This window comes from Sesamum indicum, linkage group LG3 (genome assembly GCF_026168435.1).
Source record: "Sesamum indicum cultivar Baizhima isolate 11 linkage group LG3, ASM2616843v1, whole genome shotgun sequence".
NCBI classification, from domain to species: Eukaryota; Viridiplantae; Streptophyta; class Magnoliopsida; order Lamiales; family Pedaliaceae; genus Sesamum; species Sesamum indicum.
Genome location: NC_142659.1, coordinates 20,228,990 through 20,251,488, shown reverse-complemented (window position 1 = coordinate 20,251,488; position 22,499 = coordinate 20,228,990). Strand labels below are relative to the sequence as shown.

Below are 22,499 nucleotides of genomic sequence, written 5' to 3'. Positions count from 1 at the left end.
TACAAGTTGGTATTTCTACCATGTTATACGTACATATATGAAATTTTGTATTAGGTGTATATTAAAAATATCTTCCTTAAAAGTTGACGTAATTATGATATTTTGCAATGAAAAAGGACTTGTGTGACTAATTTTGTAGACTTTTTAACAGTTTTTTCGGACAAAAAAAATGAAATCGTAAATCATGACAAAAGAAGCAACTCCCATTCTTTGTGGGACCAAAAACTCGATTTAGCCAAACTTCTTTATATGACCTCATTACATGAATTAATGGGTTATTCTTTATGTTGTAAATGACCATAACTTAAAAATCATGCTAAATTAATACTTTTTGCCATAGTTAAATTAAAAAAATTAAAGCGAAAACTTTAGTTTTGATCAAAATTAATCGATATTTGTCATGGTTTTAATTAATTATGACTAATATTTGCCATTGCCTGCAGAATAATGGCTAAATATATAGCTGTTATGTAATTATGATTAGTTAGTATTCACCACGATTTTTTACTTTTAACTATGATAATTAATTATGACAAAAAATCATATTTTTTCTAGTGATCTATGTTTATGTTCACATGTGTATGTAATATTTCATGCTAGAAATGAAAACAATCCCATATAAAGGAAGTTACGGCGAGCTCTCTTGAGATTTGACATAATTATAAATATCCTCTCGTTGTTTGAAAAATTATCAAATTCTCCCTTATTTTGAATGGTTGTCTAACAATTAGCCCAATCCGTTTATTTTCATTAGGTTTTCATCTTTTGTGGTTAACTCACTAAAATGCCCTTGTAGATTATAAATAATTATTTTAATTAATTTTTAAAATTCTCTGACAATTTTTTATGGAATAACTAAATAACTTTTTTTTTTACAATTTTTAAAAATTTTCCATCGATTTTGTTTGATTTTTTTTTACAATTTTTTAATATTTTAAAAAACAAAAAAAAATTATAGCAAGAATAAAGTTTACAATTCTAGACCTCCATCCAAAAATTATATAATTTCATTAAACATCATAGCGAATTTATAATTTTTTTAATATGAAGGAATAGTAGTAATTTTACCAAATTTCAAGAGAGCTTGCTGTAAATCCTAAAAATAACAACTGCAAACGAATTTCCAGATTTCAGAACATGATCACTATCTGTATGTAATTATATGTAGGGTTAATTACATTTTGCAGTTCGAACTACGATTGTTTTTGCACTTTGACATCAAAACTTTTTCTAGTATCAACTTACTATCTCAATTTTACGAAATTTTGCACTTTACCATTTATAAATATTTTTCGACCAAGTTTGTTGTCAAAAAATACAAAAAATTACATGCAGTACATATGTGATATTTAACAGTTATGTAATGTGATCCTTTTTAAATATGCATAGCATGTGATTTTTTCAGTCGCAGAAAAATCAACAAAAAGACAGTCATATATGGCAAAATGCAAATTTCACAAAATTAAGATGATAAATTGACATAAAAAAAAAAATTAATGGCAAAATATAAAAAGGCGCATAACTCAAATGGTAAAATGTAATTTATCCTTATATATATTGCTTATAAATACACGTTCTAGGTTAAAATGTTAATCTATATGAAATTATGCTTCTTGTAAAATTGAAGCCATCTAAACATTAAGTAGGGAAAATTGCAATTTTAGTTTTGTAATTCAAGAGATGGTAATTTTGGATTCTATACCAATTGATTTTCATAATTTGGTTTTAGTGTACACAAATTAAGTTTGTGCCAATAAAATTGCCCCACATGAAAAATAATATATAAAGTATGAAATTCTATTTATATTTTGAGAATTTAATTAAATTTAATTTCTAAAAAACTAGTTAATTAATTGATATTAATATTTATTTTTTGGCCAATCAAATCACGCCAAATATCAAATTTCATATTTTTGACAAGTGCATTATATCTTTAAAAAAAAACAAGTATATTTTACGATTCAACGGATTTAGTCCCATAAGTAAAAAAAATTTGTAATGTACGTCCCATTACCAATTTTCGTTAAATCATTAATGGAAGAGCACATGAAGGGGGGTGCTTCAACAACTCAAAACACAATTAAAGATATAAGTAAAAACACAAATAAGGTAGCATTCAAAAAATTTCAGAATTCTCTCAAGCGCAAATTAAAGAAGCTTCGTGGTGTTCAAAAGAAAATTAAGGAGTTCATCGCAGAAGTCATCCAAGTTCAATGTTTGATTCGATAACAAGTCAAAAGACCAACAAATTAATGTTATCAAAGGGCAGATATACATTGACAAAATCAAAGCTCCAATTCCACCAAGAAACACTGAAGGACGACAAGTATTCAAATTACTCTTGAATTAACATTACTAAAACCTCAAGTCAATATCGAAGGAGATAATACGGTCAAGGTCCACCTTCAAAATTATCAAAGTCAAAAATCACATTCTTGAAAAGAATAATAAGATATTTGTACCCACAAAAAGTATAATTAAATTAAAAAATTATTTATAATATTTTTCTCGTTTCATTAAATTCAAAAATATGAATTTTTTCTTACACTTGTAACTTCAAACTTTTGATAATTTTTAGTTCTTTTTTATTGAAAATTGCATGTGACTTGCAAATGACACAATTAAATTATAATTTTATTCTTGTAAATTAATTCATACAGAATAAAAAATGTCAACCCCTAAATTAGGATTAGAACAGTTACTATTGCCACCTCACAATGCCGCAAACATAAAGGTGATTTGGCAGGTATGATGAGGTGGCAATGATGACATGTTATATTTTAATATATCACTCTTGTCATATAAGACAGATCAAATTATTTTAATCTAAGTAGGTAAAACTTGGAAAAAAAAAAAAAAAAGGAGAAGTCATGTCCAATTCTTGCGAGAAATTCCAGGCAAATTAGGATTTTTTTTACTAATTTTTTTTTTTTTAAAAATTACAATCTTAAACGCTATTCTCAATTGGGCCCCAAAAGGGCCACCACCCTTATGTTATTGAATCAAAATTGCATGTTTTTCCCCTTATATTATATACTAAGGACTACGAGAATTTGTAGTCATGATATAGGCACATAAATTAAAATAATTGTAGTAAAATAAGTTGTAGAGGTATAGGTTTTCAAAATAGCTATAACTATTTTTGTAGCTATAGATACGATATATAATCATCTGCTACAACTATGCTGAAATGGATGTCCTACTCTTTACAGTGGATATTATGTCGCTCATGCTATATATATTTTTTGGCAATGAATAACATATAAATGTTATTTAATCAAACGAAACTTATAATTTTCTTATTGTAGGGGACATATCATTTTTGTTTTGTTATCTTTGATTTCATTGACTACGAGATTCTCACTTTTGGGCCTACAATCTTTAAAAAGTAATACTTTTGGTTCCATAATATTTTTATTAGATATTTAATTTAAATGCATGGGACCAAAAGTGCTACTTTGTGAAAATTATTGGACTAAAGTAAGATTTTCATAACAAATGGGAGCAAAAGTGTAAAAGGCTCTGAAGATTATGCACTAAACATGTGGCATTTTCAGTTAACATTTCTAACAGAAAGATTCACGGAACTAAAAGTGTTCTTAAAATTACAAGATCAAAAGTGAGAATCTCGTAATTAATGGAACCAAAATAGAAAGGCCTTAAAGCGAAATTTCTCTGATATTATAGGTTAGTTTTAATTAGCTAGAAAATAATTTTATTTACTTTTATTTAATAAGTAAACTAAAAAAAACCTATTAAAAATATATTAAAAAAGAAAAATTTTTAGTCCAATCTAACTCGGTCAAATCGAAACCAATCGCATAATAAATGATACACATTGTGTGAATAATGTATAATTTAAAAAAAATCAATCATATAGTAAATATATCACATTTATTGTATGACTGATTTATCCAATGAAATCTGATTTAGGTAAAAATTTTCATTAAAAATGTATTCTCGAGAAAAAAATATATTTGCAATTGCCTTATATCCAAAATCAAAATGCCGGAGAAACCAGATGGCAATGTACTCTTCATTGATTGGATGCCAAGATCAACCTCTTTACCACGATTACTATACCACGTGTGTTGTAACAATGTTTGACTCGTAAAGCTCTATATATATACCCCTATGACAGTTGGATCCTGATTCCTATTTTTTCTCCATACAAAAAATAGTTAAAGAATCACAGAAAAGAGGAAAGAGAGACAGAATGATGGAGGAGACGTTGATCATCCCACCAGGCTTTCACTTCAAACCCACCGATCAAGAACTCGTCAGTTTCTATCTCGCAAGAAAGGCTATGGATCTGCAGCTGCCATGGAATCCCATTTTGGAGAAGACCATCTACGGTGAAAACGCAGATCCATGGGATGTTTTCGCCGACGTTCAGTGGGATACTTCTGTTGTCACTAGAGAGGACAAGGAATCCAAGAATGTGAAGCGGGTCATCTATGTTTTCACGAAGTTAACGAAAGTCAATGGCAAGACGAGGATTTCAAGAACTGCAGGGTCTGGTACATGGGACGGCCAAACTGGTGCAAGAAATATATACAACAAGTCCAGACAAGTAATCGGCCAGATGAAGATGTTTAGCTTTACCGCGAAAACCCCTGGTGACGTCAGAAAGCAACATGATCACTGGATCATGCACGAGTACTCGCTTGCTGGCGTTTCATTGAAGTGTGAGTTGAAATACAAGGACTATGTGATTTGTAAGATCACGAGATCGTCAAAGGAGAAATCTCCACAACAGCCTATTTTAAGATCAGTTCCTGGAGAATCTTCGAGTTCATGCAGGGAGAATGACTCATTGATTAACAATGAGTTGGGGAAGAAAAGATTGGCTGAAGAACACCAAGAAGTTGCATGTCAGAAGAAGCAGAAGGTGGAAAGTATGGGCGAACTGGAAGGGAGATCAACTTACGTTAGCCCTTCTGGTGATGATAATTTCACATGGACGTCATATTTTTGTTGTGCAAATGCGGCACCGCTGCAACAGCTCCCTATGCCGGTCGATGGATGCTTGATTCCTCAGCATGATCAGACTGACGGAAGAGACTGCTCATATCACGAAGATGAATCTTGGCTTGATATTCTTTTGAAGAACATGGATGGTGATGGATCCTTGCTTGATATTCTTTTGGATGATGGAGATGCGCCTGAAACCTTGTTTGATCCGAGTTTTCGTCAATCCCTTGATGATAATTACATCGCATCAACATTAGCGGATGACGGTGGGGCGTCGCTGCAACAGCCTCCTTCTCTGATTGATGAATGCTTGATGCCTCAGCATGATCAGACTGATGGACGAGAATGGCGTCAAGAAGATGAATCTTTGCTTGATCTTCTTCTGGAGTATGAAGATGGCGATAATGGATCATCCTTGCTCGATTTCCATTAGGATGATGAAGATGCCCCTGGACCCTTGTTTGATCTTAGTTCAATACAATTTCCTGATGTATCATTGTTAGCGAATACAAAATGAGATTTTCTGATGTAATAGTTTCTTTGCCACTGATTCATACTGTAAATGGAAGTTCTTGTTTCTTCTCTTGGATGGCTTATAAATGTTCTGAAACAATTCAGAATAATCTATTTCAGTAGCGTGTTACAAATATTGTCCGTTGGAAAATCAAGACATTAGTTTTCTGTTACTTGAATGGAATTGTTTGGAGGTAATCTCAAAAATGGTTGTGTTAGATGTGTCCCTTAACAGCACAATATTTCTGCTTGGCTTTCTCAGTGATGAGAATAACATACATGAACACTTTGAGGTTTATGTGACTGGCAATTATGTTGTGTAGAATCAGATTCCTACCATTTTGATCCAACACATCTTGTTCAATAATTTTCTATCCAAGCAGATGATCAGGCACAAGAAATTCTACGGAGAAGATGGTGAATAATGTGTACCATATATATGACTGTCTCCCAGCTTGGGAATTCATTTGTCCTATCCAATTTGTTAGCTAAAAAGGCCAAACTCAGGATATTCATTGCAGATGCTACCCCTTATAGCAGCTATGATTTTACATTCATTCAGTGGTCCTGATAGAAACACAGGAATTCTACTTCCGATGCTTGTAACATATTAAACTCTTTCAGAGTGTTCATTCCTCCACATATCATCTTCCGTTTTCATATCATCTTTATCATATTGATCAATGTGCTGAATGCCGCCCCTCCAGAGTCACTATATATGATGTGTTTCCTGAATACAAATTCATGCAATTCATCGTTTTCTGAGTCTGAGAAAAATGTTCTGAGCTTCATATGTTTGCTCCTCAAGCTCTGATATCTCCTGTACTGTCTTTCTTCTAGCCGGCCAAGGTTCAATGCCCTTGCGACACTCACTTTTAACTATATGAAGATGGATCGTATGAGGAAGAAGGCCAAAATAACATTTGATAGTGTGTTGTTGGTCATTTAAGGTACTACTCTACCGAAGAGTTTGAATGGCAGGCCTCGATTCGTGCTCTTTGTTCATTGCTGTCGTTGCCCGTACCTCCTCAAAGTACAAAGGAAGAAGCTGCTTGTTTTGCAGCTCCTGAGTTTTTGGAGCATCACAGAGTCCAGATTAATCTTCTGATGGAATTTTGATTTGGCAGTGCAAGTAGTCCAGATTCTTGATGAGTTTATTAAGTCTCTTTTGCATATCATTTCAGTTTTCATTTATGATCCTCCTCCTATATATTATTAGCTGATGATGATTGCATTCATTTATTTGGCCAAGTTTATACACAAACATCACTTACTACTCAAGAGCTGGAGAACATTAATGTGTTTGCGGGACCATTTTTAAACAAGAGGTTTTGTTGAAGCTGGAAGAGTCTGTATCAGGTAGTTTCTATTGTAGATTTACTTTCATGTTTTTTTTTTTAAATTCCAACATCTCTTGAAATTTGGTATAATCACGAATACCTCCTCATTATTTAAAAAATTACCAATATTTCCCAAATTTTTAATGGTCGTCTAACAATCAGCCCATTCCATTAGTCCCCTTTAGAATTTCATCCATTTTTTATAGTAAATTGATCAAAATGCCCTTATGGACTAAGAATTATAATTTTATTTATTTTTTTATAATTCTTTAATTTTGTTGTTGACAAGTGGATAGTAATTCTAATTTTTTTCATCCACCCCATCTAATTTTTTAATTATTTTTAAATTAAAAAAATACAGTAAGTACATAGTTGACAATTTCATATCGTTATTCAAGAATCATATAATTCTATCAACATTAAAGGGTATTTGTATTTTTCAAACAAGAAGAGATACTCTTAATTATACTAAATCTTAGAAAAAGTCATTGTAATTTATTTATTTATTTTTTTTCACAACGTCACAGCAATAATTCACCACAAGAAAAAATTACTTTATTGCAACCAATTTTTGCGGCAGCCTGAATTCATCCGAGTTACTGAGTGATTTGTGACGAGTTTTGCTAGTTTTCAACGGAGTTCCAACGGCAAACTAAGGGGCTGCCATTTCCATTGGGGGAAAAAACATCATCACAACGTCCGTCGAAAAATATGACGGGAAAAATCCGTCGGAAAATCAGTCTCTTTTGTCTGGTTAAATATTTGAAACGATATTTGGACGGAAAGTCTTTTACGAGGACATCAATTGCTATTGCGACAGTTTGTCCAAAATCCACTCCAGAAAAACGCTCGATCGAGCAGAAGTGTACCTAAAAGACACCTCATCATAAGAGGAAGAACTCTTAAATCGATGTTACTTATAAAAAATCCAATGGGGGATAATTTTAAGGCCTGTAACCAATTAATTATGTAATAATATTAGATAGAGTTTTATATTAAATTTGAACTTCTTCACACATATATCGCAATAGCTACTCTGTACATTTTAAAATATCCAGAATGTGAGAAAAATTTAAAATATGTATGTGAGCCTTCCGATCATTCGTAAAGAATATTCATTAATTTCATTCATCGATCTTAATTAGAGAAGAATCTCCATAACCTAAATAAAAGGCAAATTGTCTCTGTGGATCATAAAGCTATCAGAGGCTTATTAATTTTTCTTTTTTTTTTTGTTTTTTCAGTTTTTTGTTATTATTATAGGAATTTTATCTTTTGGAGGTTAATTATAATTACATTTCCCCTAATATAGTTAACTCTTCACATATAATAAACAAAAATCTCTCCTCTAAATTGACCATGTGCATTAATTTCCTCTACTTATTGGTTTTTGCAAGAAAAGAAAATTAATAATTATAATAATATAAGAAAAACTCAATTTCAGTCTTGTACGTAATAACTATAGAGGGGTGACAAATTTGATATTGTTGAAATTAATTTTATAATCTGGTCCTTCTCTGATTAAAAATATTAAATTTTAGGACAACTCCAACCATTTTCATTGAATCTCCAATTTAATTAGATTATATACAAATTTACAAATAATTGTCCTCAAATCGTCAACTTTTATAAATTATGGGACTAGATTGTAAAAATCGATTTGTATTACACTAAAATGCCATCCATTAACTACACGATAAAAAAATTATACCTTTTCTTTATTTATATATATAGCTATATATATTATATACTTTGGGTAAACAGTCTAAAACACCCAAAGAAGGCAAAAATATACTCATTAATCCCACATCAAAGTGCAAAACTAAATCCATTATATGAATAACAACAATATTTGGTTAATTATCGTCTCATGGCTTCTTCCCTGCCACAATCAAGAGGGTGCTTCTCAGTTTCGTGATCTCTACATCCAAATTAGTCACCTCGGGCAATGAAACTTGGAACTCGTCCAAACCGTCGGTGCAATCCGAAAATGATGCCCCTCCAAGATAAGTTTTGAGGGCGGATGTAGGGTCATTCTTCACGAACCCGATGCACTTGGTAATGTCATGGATGATGCTGTCGTAGGCCTCGCTGCATGTTTCTTGGATGGAGTCCTTCGACACTCGCTTTAGGTTACCAGGCAGCTTCGACCCGATGCCATCAACTATCTTCTTCTCGGCCATGACTTTCTCTAGGGCTGCGTTGAGCACGTTCGTCATTGCCCCCTCCCAGGTTTTCGCACCTTTGGCCATCTGTGTGCAGAGGGCCTTGTCGGTGGCTGTGTCGCAAAAGGGGTTGACGGCAGATTCCACCGCAGAGAGGAGGAGGGATGTGGCCAAGATGGCCAATGCGAAAGAAGTGGTGGTTTTGGTTAAACCCATTTTTTACTTTTACCTCTTTTGAGTTAATTTGGGTGACTATTTTATTCTTTGGTTTGGGAAATTTAAATGATACTTTCACCCTTTGACTTTTCGTGAGGTTGATCTCAAAAGTGAAAAAGGCAAGAAGGGTGAAATGTGTGTATGTTTGTGTTGGTGGTGTTGTGGTTAAATAGAGTGGATGAGTGGGGTGGCGTTGTTTTCTCATTTTCTTTGGTTGTCGAATTATTATATTATTATTAGTAAGTTTTTGTATATTTGTTGTTAAAACAACTTTTTTCTTTTTTTGTTTTTTGTGGACAAAAAGAAAAGGCGGAAAGAAAGATGAAGATTTCGCAAGAATTAACTGTTGCTCAAACTAATTATAATTGACATTCTACACTATAATTGATTCTACTGGCAGTGTATTGCAGTTAACTCTTATTTCCAGCATTCACCTGGTTCAAAGGAGGAAACAACATAAAATATATTAGGAACGACTTAGTGAGGTCGGTGGTACGGTTTACGAGCATTAAAAATTATAGTAAGAAAATCAAGGACTTGAGATACCTGGTTGCATGGCAATCGAACTAAGATATGAAATCTATTAAGGCTTAATTTTATTCTGGAACCATGTTGGCCTAATTAAAACCATGTGGTATGACTATTGAACTTTTATCATAAAAGGGAAAATGATCACTAATTGGACTCAAAGATCAAAATCGTTATTATTTTGAAAGATAGAGTGCTAAATTGCTATATACAAAGATAGAAGACCAAAATTGTCAATCCTATAAAGATACAAGATCAAAATTGCAATTAAAAATTACAACTTTTACTGCCACATCATCAAATTCACCAGAAGCCCCAATTTTGATGCTGACATGGTTGATGACGTAGAATTTTTCAGCCAAATCGATTAGAAAGAACTAAAATTGGCACAATTTTTAAAGTTATAGACTAAAATATAAAATTTAAATTTGAATAGGATAAAAATTATCCACCCTCTTAATTTACAGGACTAAACTTGCATTTTTTCCTATGATTGAGTATCTAATTGATAAATTCAGTTATGTTAAATAAATCAATCATATAATAACTAAATCAAGTGAAGTAAATAGTTAAATCGATTGATTATAATATCCTTAATTCAAATAGGATAGTTCACCAATCACTAATTAATAAATAATTAAATTTATTAAATTTTTGAAATTAAAATAATTTATCCCTTTAAAGGCATGTATGTAGTACACTCGTTCCTCTTGAGACTTTGCACGATTTTTCCCACCAAAAGTTATTTTTTATATAGTACATTATAGATATAATTTATAATATATATAAATATTTATTAAAAAATAAATATACTTATTTATATGTAATATATAATATTTTTTAATATATACATTTTTATTTTTAAAAATACCAAAACCAACCAAACCCCTACCCACCCACTTCCAAACCCGCCATCGCCTATTCCCTTCCCCTTCTAGTCCACCCCCTCTTACCCTCCTCCCTCTTCCCATCCCATCGTCGTCGTCACCGTCCCTTCCCTCGCTCCTGTCCCTCCCTCTCCCCTTCCCTTTTGTTGTCGCCTTCCTTCCTCCTTCCCTAGTCTCCACATCCCACTCCCTTGTCCCCCCACCGCTGCCTCCCCTTCCCCTCCCTCTATCCGCCCTTCCACATTGTCTTCACCATCGTCTCCCCTCCCCCTCCCTTTCGTCCTTCGTGCCCGTCTGCCCTCTTAATCAACCGCGTTCCTCTCTCTTTTTTGTGCCGTCTCTGTCACCGATCCCTCTCCCTCCCCCTCCCCCCTCTTCTATTCGTCACCATCGTTGTTCCCTCTCTCTCTCTATATATATAACTATTAATTATATATAATAAATAATTATATACATATATATATAATTATATTATTCTAAATTTATATATTTGTTTAAATGTTAACCGTCGATTGAAATTAAATAAAATTTTGGACTGTAGATTTACTAGTTTAACTTAGATCTTAGATTCAAATCAAATTCAAAGGTTATTAAATAAGACTATAAATATAATTTTATAATTAAAATAGGGGTGTAATTACTCTATTTTTCTTTTCAGATTAGGCTAATTTGCTATTTCATTCGTCATAGAGGGGTTATTTATTCTTTTCAACTATCACAGTGATTAATTTATTTTAAAACCCATTATAAAATATTCAAAATATGAGAAAAATCTAAAACGTTCACGCCTTCCAATCATTTGTAAACAATATTCATCGACTTCATTCATCGATTAATTAGAGAAGAATCTCCATAACCTAAATAAAAAGCAAATTGTCTCAGTGGATCATAAAGCTATCAGAGGCTTATTATTTTTTTTTTCAATTTTTGTTATTATTATAGGGATAATATTTTATTTTTTTGGAGGTTAAAAATACTTACATTTCCCCTAATATAGTTAACTCTTGACATATAATAAAAAAAAATCTCTCCTCTAAATTGACGATTTGCATTACATTTTCTCTACTTATTGGTTTTTGGAAGAAAAGAAAATTAATAATTATAATAATATAAGAAAAAATTACAATTTCAGTCTTGTATGTAATAACTATAGACGGGTGACAAATTTGATCCTGTTGAAGTCAATTTCGTAATCTGGTCCTCTGATTGAAAATATTTAATTTTAGGACAACTCGAACCATTTTCATTGAATCTCCAATTTAATTATATTATATACAAATTTACAACTAATTGTCCTCGAATCGTGAACTTTTATAAATTATGGGACTAGATTGTAAAAATCGATTTGTATTACACCAAAATGCCATTCATTAACCACACGACAAAAATTATACATTTTTTCATTTATATATTTAGCTATATATATTATATAGTTTGGGTAAACAGTCTAAAATACCCAAAGAAGGTAAAAATATACTCATTAATCCCACATCAGAGTGCAAAACTAAATCCATTACATGATCGATAATAACAATATTTGGTTAATTATCCTCTCATGGCTTCTTCCCTGCCACAGTCAAGAGGGTGCTTCTCAGTTTCGTGATCTCTGCATCCAAATTAGTCACCTCGGGCAATGAAACTTGGAACTCGTCCAAACCGTCGGTGCAATCCGAAAACGATGCGCCTCCAAGATAAGTCTTGAGGGCGGATGTAGGGTCATTCTTCACAAACCCGATGCACTTGGTGATGTCGTGGATGATGCTGTCGTACGCCTCGCTGCATGTTTCTTGGATGGAGTCCTTCGACACTTGCTTCAGGTTACCAGGCAGCTTCGACCTGACGCCATCAACTATCTTCTTCCCGGCCATGACTTTCTCTAGGGCTGCGTTTAGCACGTTCGTCATTGCCCCCTCCCAGGTTTTCGCATCTTTGGTCATCTGCGTGCAGAGGGCCTTGTCGGTGGCGGTGTCGCAAAAGGGGTTGACGGCGGATTCCGCCGCAGAGAGGAGGAGGGATGTGGCCAAGATGGCCAATGCGAAAGAAGCGGTGGTTTTTGTGAAACCCATTTTTTGTTTTTGCTCTTTTGAGTTAATTTGGGTGACTATTTTGTTCTTTGATTTAGGAAATTTAAATGATATTTTCACCCTTTGTCTTTTCGTGAGGTTGATCTCAGAAGTGGAAAAGGCAATAAGGGTGAAGTGTGTGTATGTTTGCGTTGGTGTGGTGTGGTTAAATAGAGTGGATGAGTGGGGTGGCGTTGTTTTCTCATTTTCTTTGGTTGTCGAATTATTACATTATTATTAGTAAGTTTTTGTATATTCATCGTTAAATCAATTTTCTCCTCTTTTCCTTAGTGGACAAAAAGAAAAGGCGGAAAGAAAGATGAAGATTTCGTAAGAATTAACAGTCGCTCAAACTAATTATAATTGACATTCTACACTATAGAGAAAAAAGAAAAAAACTATTACATTTTCGCTACACTATAATTGGTTCTACTGGCAGTGTATAACAATTAACTCTTATTTCCAGAATTCACTTGGTTCAGAAGAAGAAACAACATAAAATATATAAGGAACGGCTTAGTGAGGTCGGTGGTACGGATTAGGAGCATTAAAAATTGTAGTAAGAAAATCAAGGACTTGAGATACCTGGTTGCATGGCAATCGAACTAAGATATGAAATCTATTAAGGCTTAATTTTATTCTGGAAGCATGTTGGCCTAATTAAAAGCATGTGGTATGACTATTGAACTTTTGTCGTGAAAGGCAAAATGATCACTAATTGGACTCAAAATCAAAATCGTTATTATTTTGAAAGATAGAGTGCTAAATTGCTATATGCAAAGATAGAAGACCAAAATTGTCAACCATGTAAAGATACAAGATCAAAATTGCAACTTTTACTGCCACATCATCAAATTCACCAAAAGCCCCTATGCTAACATGGTTGATGACGTAAAATTTTTCAGTCAAATCGATTAGAAAGAACTAAAATTGGCACAATTTTTAAAGTTATAGACCAAAATATAAAATTTAAATTTGAATAGGATAAAAATTATCCAACCTCTTAATTTACAGGACTAAACTTGCATTTTTTCCTATGATTGAGTATCTAATTGACAAATTCAGTTATGTTAGATAAATCAATCATAAAATAACTAAATCAAGTGAAGTAAATAGTTAAATCGATTGATTATAATATCCTTAATTCAAATAGGATAGTTCACCGATCACTAATTAATTAATAATCAAATTTATTAAATTTTTGAAATTAAAATAATTTATCCCTTTAAAGGGATATAAGTAGTTCACTCGCTCCTCTTGAGACTTTGCCTGATTTTTCCCATCAAAAGTTATTATATATAAATATTTATCAAAAAATAAATATACTTATTTATATGTAATATATAATATTTTTTACTATATACATTTTATTTTTAAAAATACCAAAACCCTATCCACCCACTCCTAAACCCACCGTTGCCCATTCCCTTCCCCTTCCAGTCCACCCCCTCCCGCCCTCCTCCCTCTCCCCATCCCATCGTCGCTGCCGCCGCCCTCCCCTCGCGCTTGTCCCTCCCTCTCCCCTTCCCTCTCGTTGTCGCCTTCCCTAGTCACCATATCCCACTCCCTTGTCCCCCCCGGCTGCCTCCCCTTTCCCTTCCCTCCGTCTGTCCTTCCACATTGTCTTCGCCATTGCATCCCCTCCCCCTCCCTTTCGCCCTTCGGTTGAGCCTGGAGATGTTCCAACAACAATGATAATGCATGTTGTTGCTGCTGTTTTTCCAAAGGATCAGCTTGCTGAAGATGAAGATGGTTTATTTGTGTTTGATGTTGGATAGACAGAACTCGCATTTTAGAAATGCATTTTGTATTCTGTTTTGTTACTCTATGGTTGTATATCTGATGTGGTGTACTCGCCATTTATTCACCTTCTCATTGGTCCATGTCATAGGTGAGGCGGTTAGTTTGTTACTGGTAGTTTTTGGTTAGTTAGCTTGTTTGTATTTAAGCACGGGTTCGAACTCCAGCAGTTAGTTTTCTCCACTTTTTAAATACTGAATCAGATTTCTTGGGTTCTTCCATTTCCCTGTTTTATGGCTGTATCAACTTTGATGTTTTGTGCCAAATTCAACAGCGCCCGTCTGCCCTCCTCGTCGCCCGCGTTCCCCTCCCTTCTATGTGTCGTCTCTGGCACCGGTCCCTCCCCCTCCCCCTCCCCCCTCTTCTATCTATCACCATCATTGTTCCCTCTCTCTCTTTGTCTCTCTATCTATATATATTACTTATAATTATATATATATAATTATATATATTCATTTGTATTATTCTAAATCTATATCTTTGTTTAAATGTTAACCATCGATTGAAATTAAATAAAATTTTGGACCGTAGATTTACTAGTTTAATTTAGATCTTAGATTCAAATTAAATTCAAAGGTTATTAAATAAGGCTAAATATAATTTTATAATTAAAAGAGAGGTGTAATTGCTTTATTTTTCTCTTCAGAGGAGGCTAATTTGCTATTTCATTCGTATAGAGGGATTATTTATTCTTTTCAACTATCACAATGATTAATTTGCTTTAAAACCCATTGTAAAATATCCAGAATACGAGAAAAATCTAAAAACGTGTGAGCCTTCCAATCATTTGTAAAGAATATTCATTGATTTCATTCATCAATCTTAATTAGAGAAGAATCTCCGTAACCTAAATAAAAAGCAAATTGTCTCAGTGGATCATAAAGCTATCATAAGCTTATTATTATTATTATTATTTTCAATTTTTGTTATTATTATAGGGATAATATTTTATTTTTTTGGAGGTTAAAGAAGCTTACATTTCCCCTAATATAGTTAACTCTTCACATATAATAAAAAAAATCTCTCCTCTAAATTGACGATTTGCATTACATTCCCTCTACTTATTGGTTTTTGCAAGAAAAGAAAATTAATAATTATAATAATATAAGAAAAAATTACAATTTCAGTCTTGTATGTAATAACTATAGACGGGTGACAAATTTGATCCTGTTGAAATCAATTTCGTAATCTGGTCCTCTGATTGAAAATATTTAATTTTAGGACAATTTGAACCATTTTTATTGAATCTCCAATTTAATTAGATTACATACAAATTTACAACTAATTGTCCTCGAATCGTGAACTTTTATAAATTATGGGACTAGATTGTAAAAATCGATTTGTATTACACCAAAATGCCATTCATTAACTACACGAAAAAAAATTATACATTTTGTCATTTATATATATAGCTATATATATTATATAGTTTGGGTAAATAGTCTAAAACACCCAAAGAAGGTAAAAATATACTCATTAATCCCACATCAAAGTGCAAAACTAAATCCATTATATGATCGATAATAACAATATTTGGTTAATTATCCTCTCATGGCTTCTTCCCTGCCACAGTCAAGAGGGTGCTTCTCAGTTTCGTGATCTCCGCATCCAAATTAGTCACCTCGGGCAATGAAACTTGGAACTCGTCCAAACCGTCGGTGCAACCCGAAAACGATGCGCCTCCAAGATAAGTCTTGAGGGCGGATGTAGGGTCGTTCTTCACAAACCCGATGCACTTGGTGATGTCGTGGATGATGCTGTCGTACGCCTCGCTACATGTTTCTTGGATGGAGTCCTTCGACACCTGCTTCAGGTTACCGGGCAGCTTCGACCTGACGCCATCAACTATCTTCTTTCCGGCCATGACTTTCTCTAGGGCTGCGTTTAGCACATTCGTCATTGCCCCCTCCCAGGTTTTCGCATCTTTGGTCATCTGCGTGCAGAGGGCCTTGTCAGTGGCGGTGCCGCAAAAGGGGTTGACGGCAGATTCCGCCACAGAGAGGAGGAGGGATGTGGCCAAGATGGCCAATGCGAAAGAAGCTGTGGTTTTTGTGAAACCCATTTTTTATTTTTGCTCTTTTGAGTTAATTTGGGTGAGTTTTTTTGTTCTTTGGTTTGGGAAATTCAAATGATATTTTCACCCTTTGTCTTTTCGTGAGGTTGATCTCAGAAGTGGAAAAGGCAAGAAGGGTGAAGTGTGTGTATGTTTGCATTGGTGTGGTGTGGTTAAATAGAGTGGATGAGTGGGGTGGCGTTGTTTTCTCATTTTCTTTGGTTGTCGAATTATTACATTATTATTAGTAAGTTTTTGTATATTCATCGTTAAATCAACTTTCTCCTCTTTTTCTTAGTGGACAAAAAGAAAAGGCGGAAAGAAAGATGAAGATTTCGTAAGAATTAACAGTCGCTCACACTAATTATAATTGACATTCTACACTATAGAGAAAAAAGAAAAAAACTATTACATTTTCACTACACTATAATTGATTCTACTGGCAGTGTATAGCAATTAACTCTTATTTCCAGCATTCACCTGGTTTAGAAGAAGAAACAACATAAAATATATAAGGAACGGCTTAGTGAGGCCGGTATAGCAGCACTAAAAACTGTAGTAAGAAAATCAAGGATTTTTTTTCCCTTGCTGCATGGCAATCAAACTAAGATATGAAATTTATTAAGACTTAATTTTATTTTGAAAGTATGTTAAGCTAATCAAAAGCATGTGATATGACTATTGAAATTTTATCATATAAGGCAAAATGATCATTAATTGGACTCAAGGACCAAAATTGTTATTATTTTGAAAGATAAAGTATTAAATTGCTATACCCAAAGTTAGAGGACCAAAATTGTCAACCCCTTAATGATACAAGGTCAAAATTAAAATTAAAAATTATAACTTGGACTGCCACCTCATCAAATTCACCGGAAGCCCTAATTTTGGTCCTAACATGACTGATGACGTACCAAATCGATTGAAAGAACTAAAATTGCCATAATTTTTATAGTTACAAAATCAAAATATAAAATTTAAATTTTAATAGGATTAAAATTGCCAACCCTCCTAACTAACTTACAGGACTACACTTACATGTTTTTTTTCAATAATTGATAAATTCAGTTAAGTTAAATAAATTAATTAGAAAAATAACTAAATCAAGTAAAGTAAATAGTTTAATCAACTGGTTATGATATCCTTAATTCAAATGTCATAGTTCACCAATTACTAATTAATAAATAATCAAATTTATTAAATTTTTTATTAAAAATAAATCAAATGATAGAACTTATATTTAATAATTTACTAATTAAATAATATAATTATACGAATTAATTAATAATTTTTGGTCGATCAGCCCGCCCCGACAAAGAAAGCGCGGATCCCCGTCCGCAATTATGAAAATACCCTTCATTAAGGGATTTTTAGTATTATGCTGGAAATTAGGGTATCCCCATCATCAATATATATATATATCTATATATATATATATATATATATATATATATATATAAAGAGTTGGATACGAAGAAAGATGCATTGGATTTCTTATGTGAGACCAATGCGTTTCAAGTCATGGGGTCATTTCAGCTTTCAATTTTAGACCCATGCATTTGGTTTTTTCTTCTTTTAAATATTAAGCCAACTCTTCTATGAGAGTATATGTCGGTATTGAGAAAATGCCAACCATCACTCCTCCACTCGAGTGGTAAGATTGAGGCCTCATAATTAATTAATTGTAGGTTTAAATTTTATGAATATGAGCATATAGTCTATTTTTAATAATAGTATCGTATTTCATTGTTTCATTTAAATATGTACTTTAATTTAAAAATATCGATGTGCTGAATTAATATTTGAATTTGAATATACTAAATGATGCAGTCATGCACAGAATCCTATAAATTAATAATAATCAGAAAAAAGTAAACGTCAAGTATCTACTTACGATTTTTGTCCGAACAAAAGAGATTGGTTTATGATGTTATGTTTTCCATCTTAGTTGTATTCTTTTTTTAAGAAAAATTATGTAGACACTCCTGGAATTAAGTTTAATTATATTTTCTTGTTATAGTCGAATACCAATGGAATCCTATTCAGAGGCAAATTTTTACAAGTACACTCTTTGAGATAGATTACATCGACACCTAGTGATATGAATTTTACAAAGAGCGAATAGTGTTTTTATTCTTTTTGTGTCAAATGACCATAATCGTTTCAATGTTATGTAAGTATATACCAATATTCAATAATGCATCATCAATTAAAAATAATTTATGAAAGCAATTCTATGAAATAAAGGGCATATTAATACCAAACTTTTTTGATCTAATTACAAATACATTATTTATTCCATCTTATATATAACTCCACTCGAAAGAGTTTCAATGGAATTTACATATGATATTGCAAAAGTACCCCATAATTTATTTTTAATATAATTCGACCATTTTTTTTTACTAAAATACCCTTTAATGTGGCCAAATTTCAATTAAAGCATCCATGATCACTTCTCCAGTGCCACACTACTTTATAAAAGTGAAGATTGCCAGCAAGTAAGAGGCAAAAAAATGGGTAGATATGGGGACATGAAGAAGACCCTGCAGATACATACAGGCGACTAAAAACTAAAACAAAACAAAATGATTGCTAGATGTTATTTCTACTTGGGGTGTTTTGGTAATTATTTCGCTCAAATTTTATTTAATATTTTTATTTATGTTCGTCAAAAGTGAGTATTTAAATATTTTTACACTTTTTCGATTGGGTTAATAATATTGTAATTTTCATTCTAATACGAATGTATTTATAATTAGATCATACTACATTTCTAAAAATATGAATATAATTTACTCGAAAATAAATAAAGCCACTTTATATAGATAGTATTAAAATTTAAGGCTATATATATAGTATTGAAACATCAAAGTTTTAACATTTAAAATAGACCTTATTCATACTTTTCTCCAAAACCCCATATTGGAAGCAACATATATAAGTTGGTGATAGGATTGTATTTTGTGCTTATTTCATGTAATATTTTGACCTTTTTTGGGACCAAAATGCTCTTAATTAAATATTTTTTCGCAACATTAGTTTATTAAGAAAAAATAGAACGAAAAATAAAGAAAAAATCAAGATAAAAATTCAAACAAATTTAAAGAAATAGTTAAGGCGTGTCCACACCGAACTGTCAATCATCACTTAGGAGAAGTAACAAAAGTTGGTACGTACGTCTATTACAAAAACTAGTGCAGTTACTTGAAACAATGAAACACAAGAATTATGCATTTTCACGATTCTCCATCCATTGTGAATCACATATTCCTGTCAAGAGCAATGCTTTTAGAGTCGAATTGGATCGGTTGGTCCGATTATTTTAATTAAAAACCGATCATATATGTTTGGTCCGCTTTTCCATAAAAAATCATTGACAAAAAAAATCCAGATTGGAACGGTCAAACACTACATGAAATTATGTCAATAGCTAGAAAATTAGAAGGGAAAGTTAATATGTTGGTAATTGGCAACGAATTTTGAAATGGATAAGAATTTTAAACTCTTGTGATTTCAAAATTAGCATTACTAACGAAATATTTAATTGCATTCTAATTTATTTAAATATTTTAAATTTAAAAATTAAAAAAATAAATACAATTTAACTAAATTATTGGAATAAGAAATATTAAATTTAACTAACAAAGTTAATGTTTAGAAAAATAATTAATTTAGATTTTAAATTAATTATTTAAAAGTTAATAAAAGTTATTTTTGTAACAATTCTTGTAACTGGTATTTTGACAAAATTTAACAGTAAATCGCCGCAAAAATTAAGCGACACGAAAAAGGCTACAAACCCGTGTCTAAAAGCGATGTAAACTTGCACATTTTTGCTGTTACAACATATTAAATTCACCGAAAAAATGTTAGCAAAGCAATTCCAAAACGCCTAACGGAAGTTTTCAAAGAAATCGTTCCAAAATATGTTATAAAGTTCGTTGCAAATTCAATTTAGTAATATTTGTATATCGATTAGTTTTTGTATTTGGTTTATAAAATCGTTACGACAACCGTTCTAAATCTCGAACGGGTTTACTAAGCCTATTACAAAAAGTTTTAACTTCTCTACCTCGAACCGACAGGTGATCGTTGCAAAAATCGTTCCAATACTTGAAAGCTCGTTGCAAAATAATTTGAAATCCATTCCTCAAAAAATTATCTTTTTGGTAGTGATATTTCCATGCTGTAATTAGAAAAAAAATTAATATTGCAAACCTTCATAGTTGGCCTTTGACAAAAAATTTGAAAAATTTCAAACCCCACCCACCACCACCAAGACTTTACAAACAAATATTTCCGTTAGTAAAAATTCTAATAAAATTAGCTACAATAAAAATAAATTAAAATCAATGACAAGCTAATTACCAAATAAATATTTTTTTACTAAATTTGTTGCTAATTACCTATAACCAAAATATTTGCCATAGTTTAGTTGTAGCAAATGTTTTAGTCTTGCTTATAAAAACAACGGTTAATAGCGATTTCACAATAATGATTAATTAGTATCTGTTGTGATTCTTTATTTTTAACCATGATAATTAACTATAGTTAAAAATCATATTTCTTATGAAATAAAATCTCCTCCGTAATAAATAATACAGATTATATAAAAAATATCAACTAAATCATAAAATTAATTAATTAATTATAATTTTTGCTACATATTCAGGTTGAAGACTACAAAAAAATCTGCTTTTGTTAAGCAAGCCGTGAATTAATTAAAACACCCTTATTTATACTCTTTTTTTAAAATAAATAATCATTTCTTTATATCAATTATTTGTTATTCATCTAAATTCAAATTTTATCTATTTTATCAAATTCGCTTCTAATTTACTAAATTAAACTAATGTAATAAAAAACTTTAAACTACCTACACACGTCGAGTACAACTGATAATAAATATTAAAAATAAATCTCATATATATTATTAATTAAATGAGACCTAGTTGATTTGGTAAAATTGAGACTGTATGATCTTAGTGGTCATAGATTTGAACCTTTCAATGTATGGGATGTTGTTCTACTAGATTTAAAACCTTCAAATAAATTTATTTAACTTAGTTAACTCTTTGATTTAAAATCTTCAAATAAATTGATTTAACTTAGTTAACTCTTAATTTAAAACCTTCAAGTAAACTAATTTAACTTAGTCAACTTGAAAAAAGTTCCCAAAGAGATTCAGACTTTTTGATTTCAAAGGTTTCGTGTAAGATTTAAATATTTAAATTTATATTAAGTGAAAATAAATTACTTTTGTGATGTTATCATATTTAGTGTATTATATATTACAAAAATATTAAACGTGAAATCCAATGGATGAACGCGAAATCTGCATGAGTTATAAGTTTAGGATTGGGAAATGGCTCAGGCAGTGATGCCGATGTGGGAAGAAGAACAAGGAAGCTTGTTGGATGTCCGATGAAGTTTGGGTGAGGTTGCAGAAAGCATGGGCTAATAAGAAATTTTAGGCCATCCCACAAGTTAACAAAATAAATCGCCAAACAAATGTATTTTTGTGGATTGCATTGAATTATTTTAAATTTGTGGGTTGTATTGGATTATCTTTATTATATGTATTTTTGCTTACATGTTTTCTTATATTTGAATCTATAGATGATTAGAATCAAATCAAATATAATTTTATTATAATATTAAATTTCAAAAATTGTGACAAAATCCACAACTATGTTGCAAAAAAAAAAGATTTGCGACAGATTGTCTTTATAGAAATGCATTGCAATTTTGCGATGACTTTCGATGCAAATGAAAATAATTTTACAATGGAGTTAAAAAAAATATTTCATTGCAAAGTTTGTTATGGAATATCGTTGCAAAAAATACATTGCAATATTGCAATGACTTCCATTGCAATGTCATTGTAAATAAAAATTATTTTGCAACGAATTATATTAAAATATTTCATTTCAATATTTGAAACGGACTATTGTTGA

At 31.7% G+C, this 22,499-nt stretch overlaps 1 protein-coding gene across 1 annotated transcript; it reads right to left on the bottom strand.

The window, feature by feature from the left end:
* Positions 1 to 8,524: 8,524 nt before the first annotated feature.
* LOC148788781 (uncharacterized) lies at positions 8,525 to 9,331 on the bottom strand. Its single transcript, XM_088879079.1, has one exon. The coding sequence runs from the start codon at positions 9,206 to 9,208 to the stop codon at positions 8,696 to 8,698; it is 513 nt and encodes a 170-aa protein (XP_088735205.1). The 5' UTR covers positions 9,209 to 9,331; the 3' UTR covers positions 8,525 to 8,695.
* Positions 9,332 to 22,499: the final 13,168 nt, after the last annotated feature.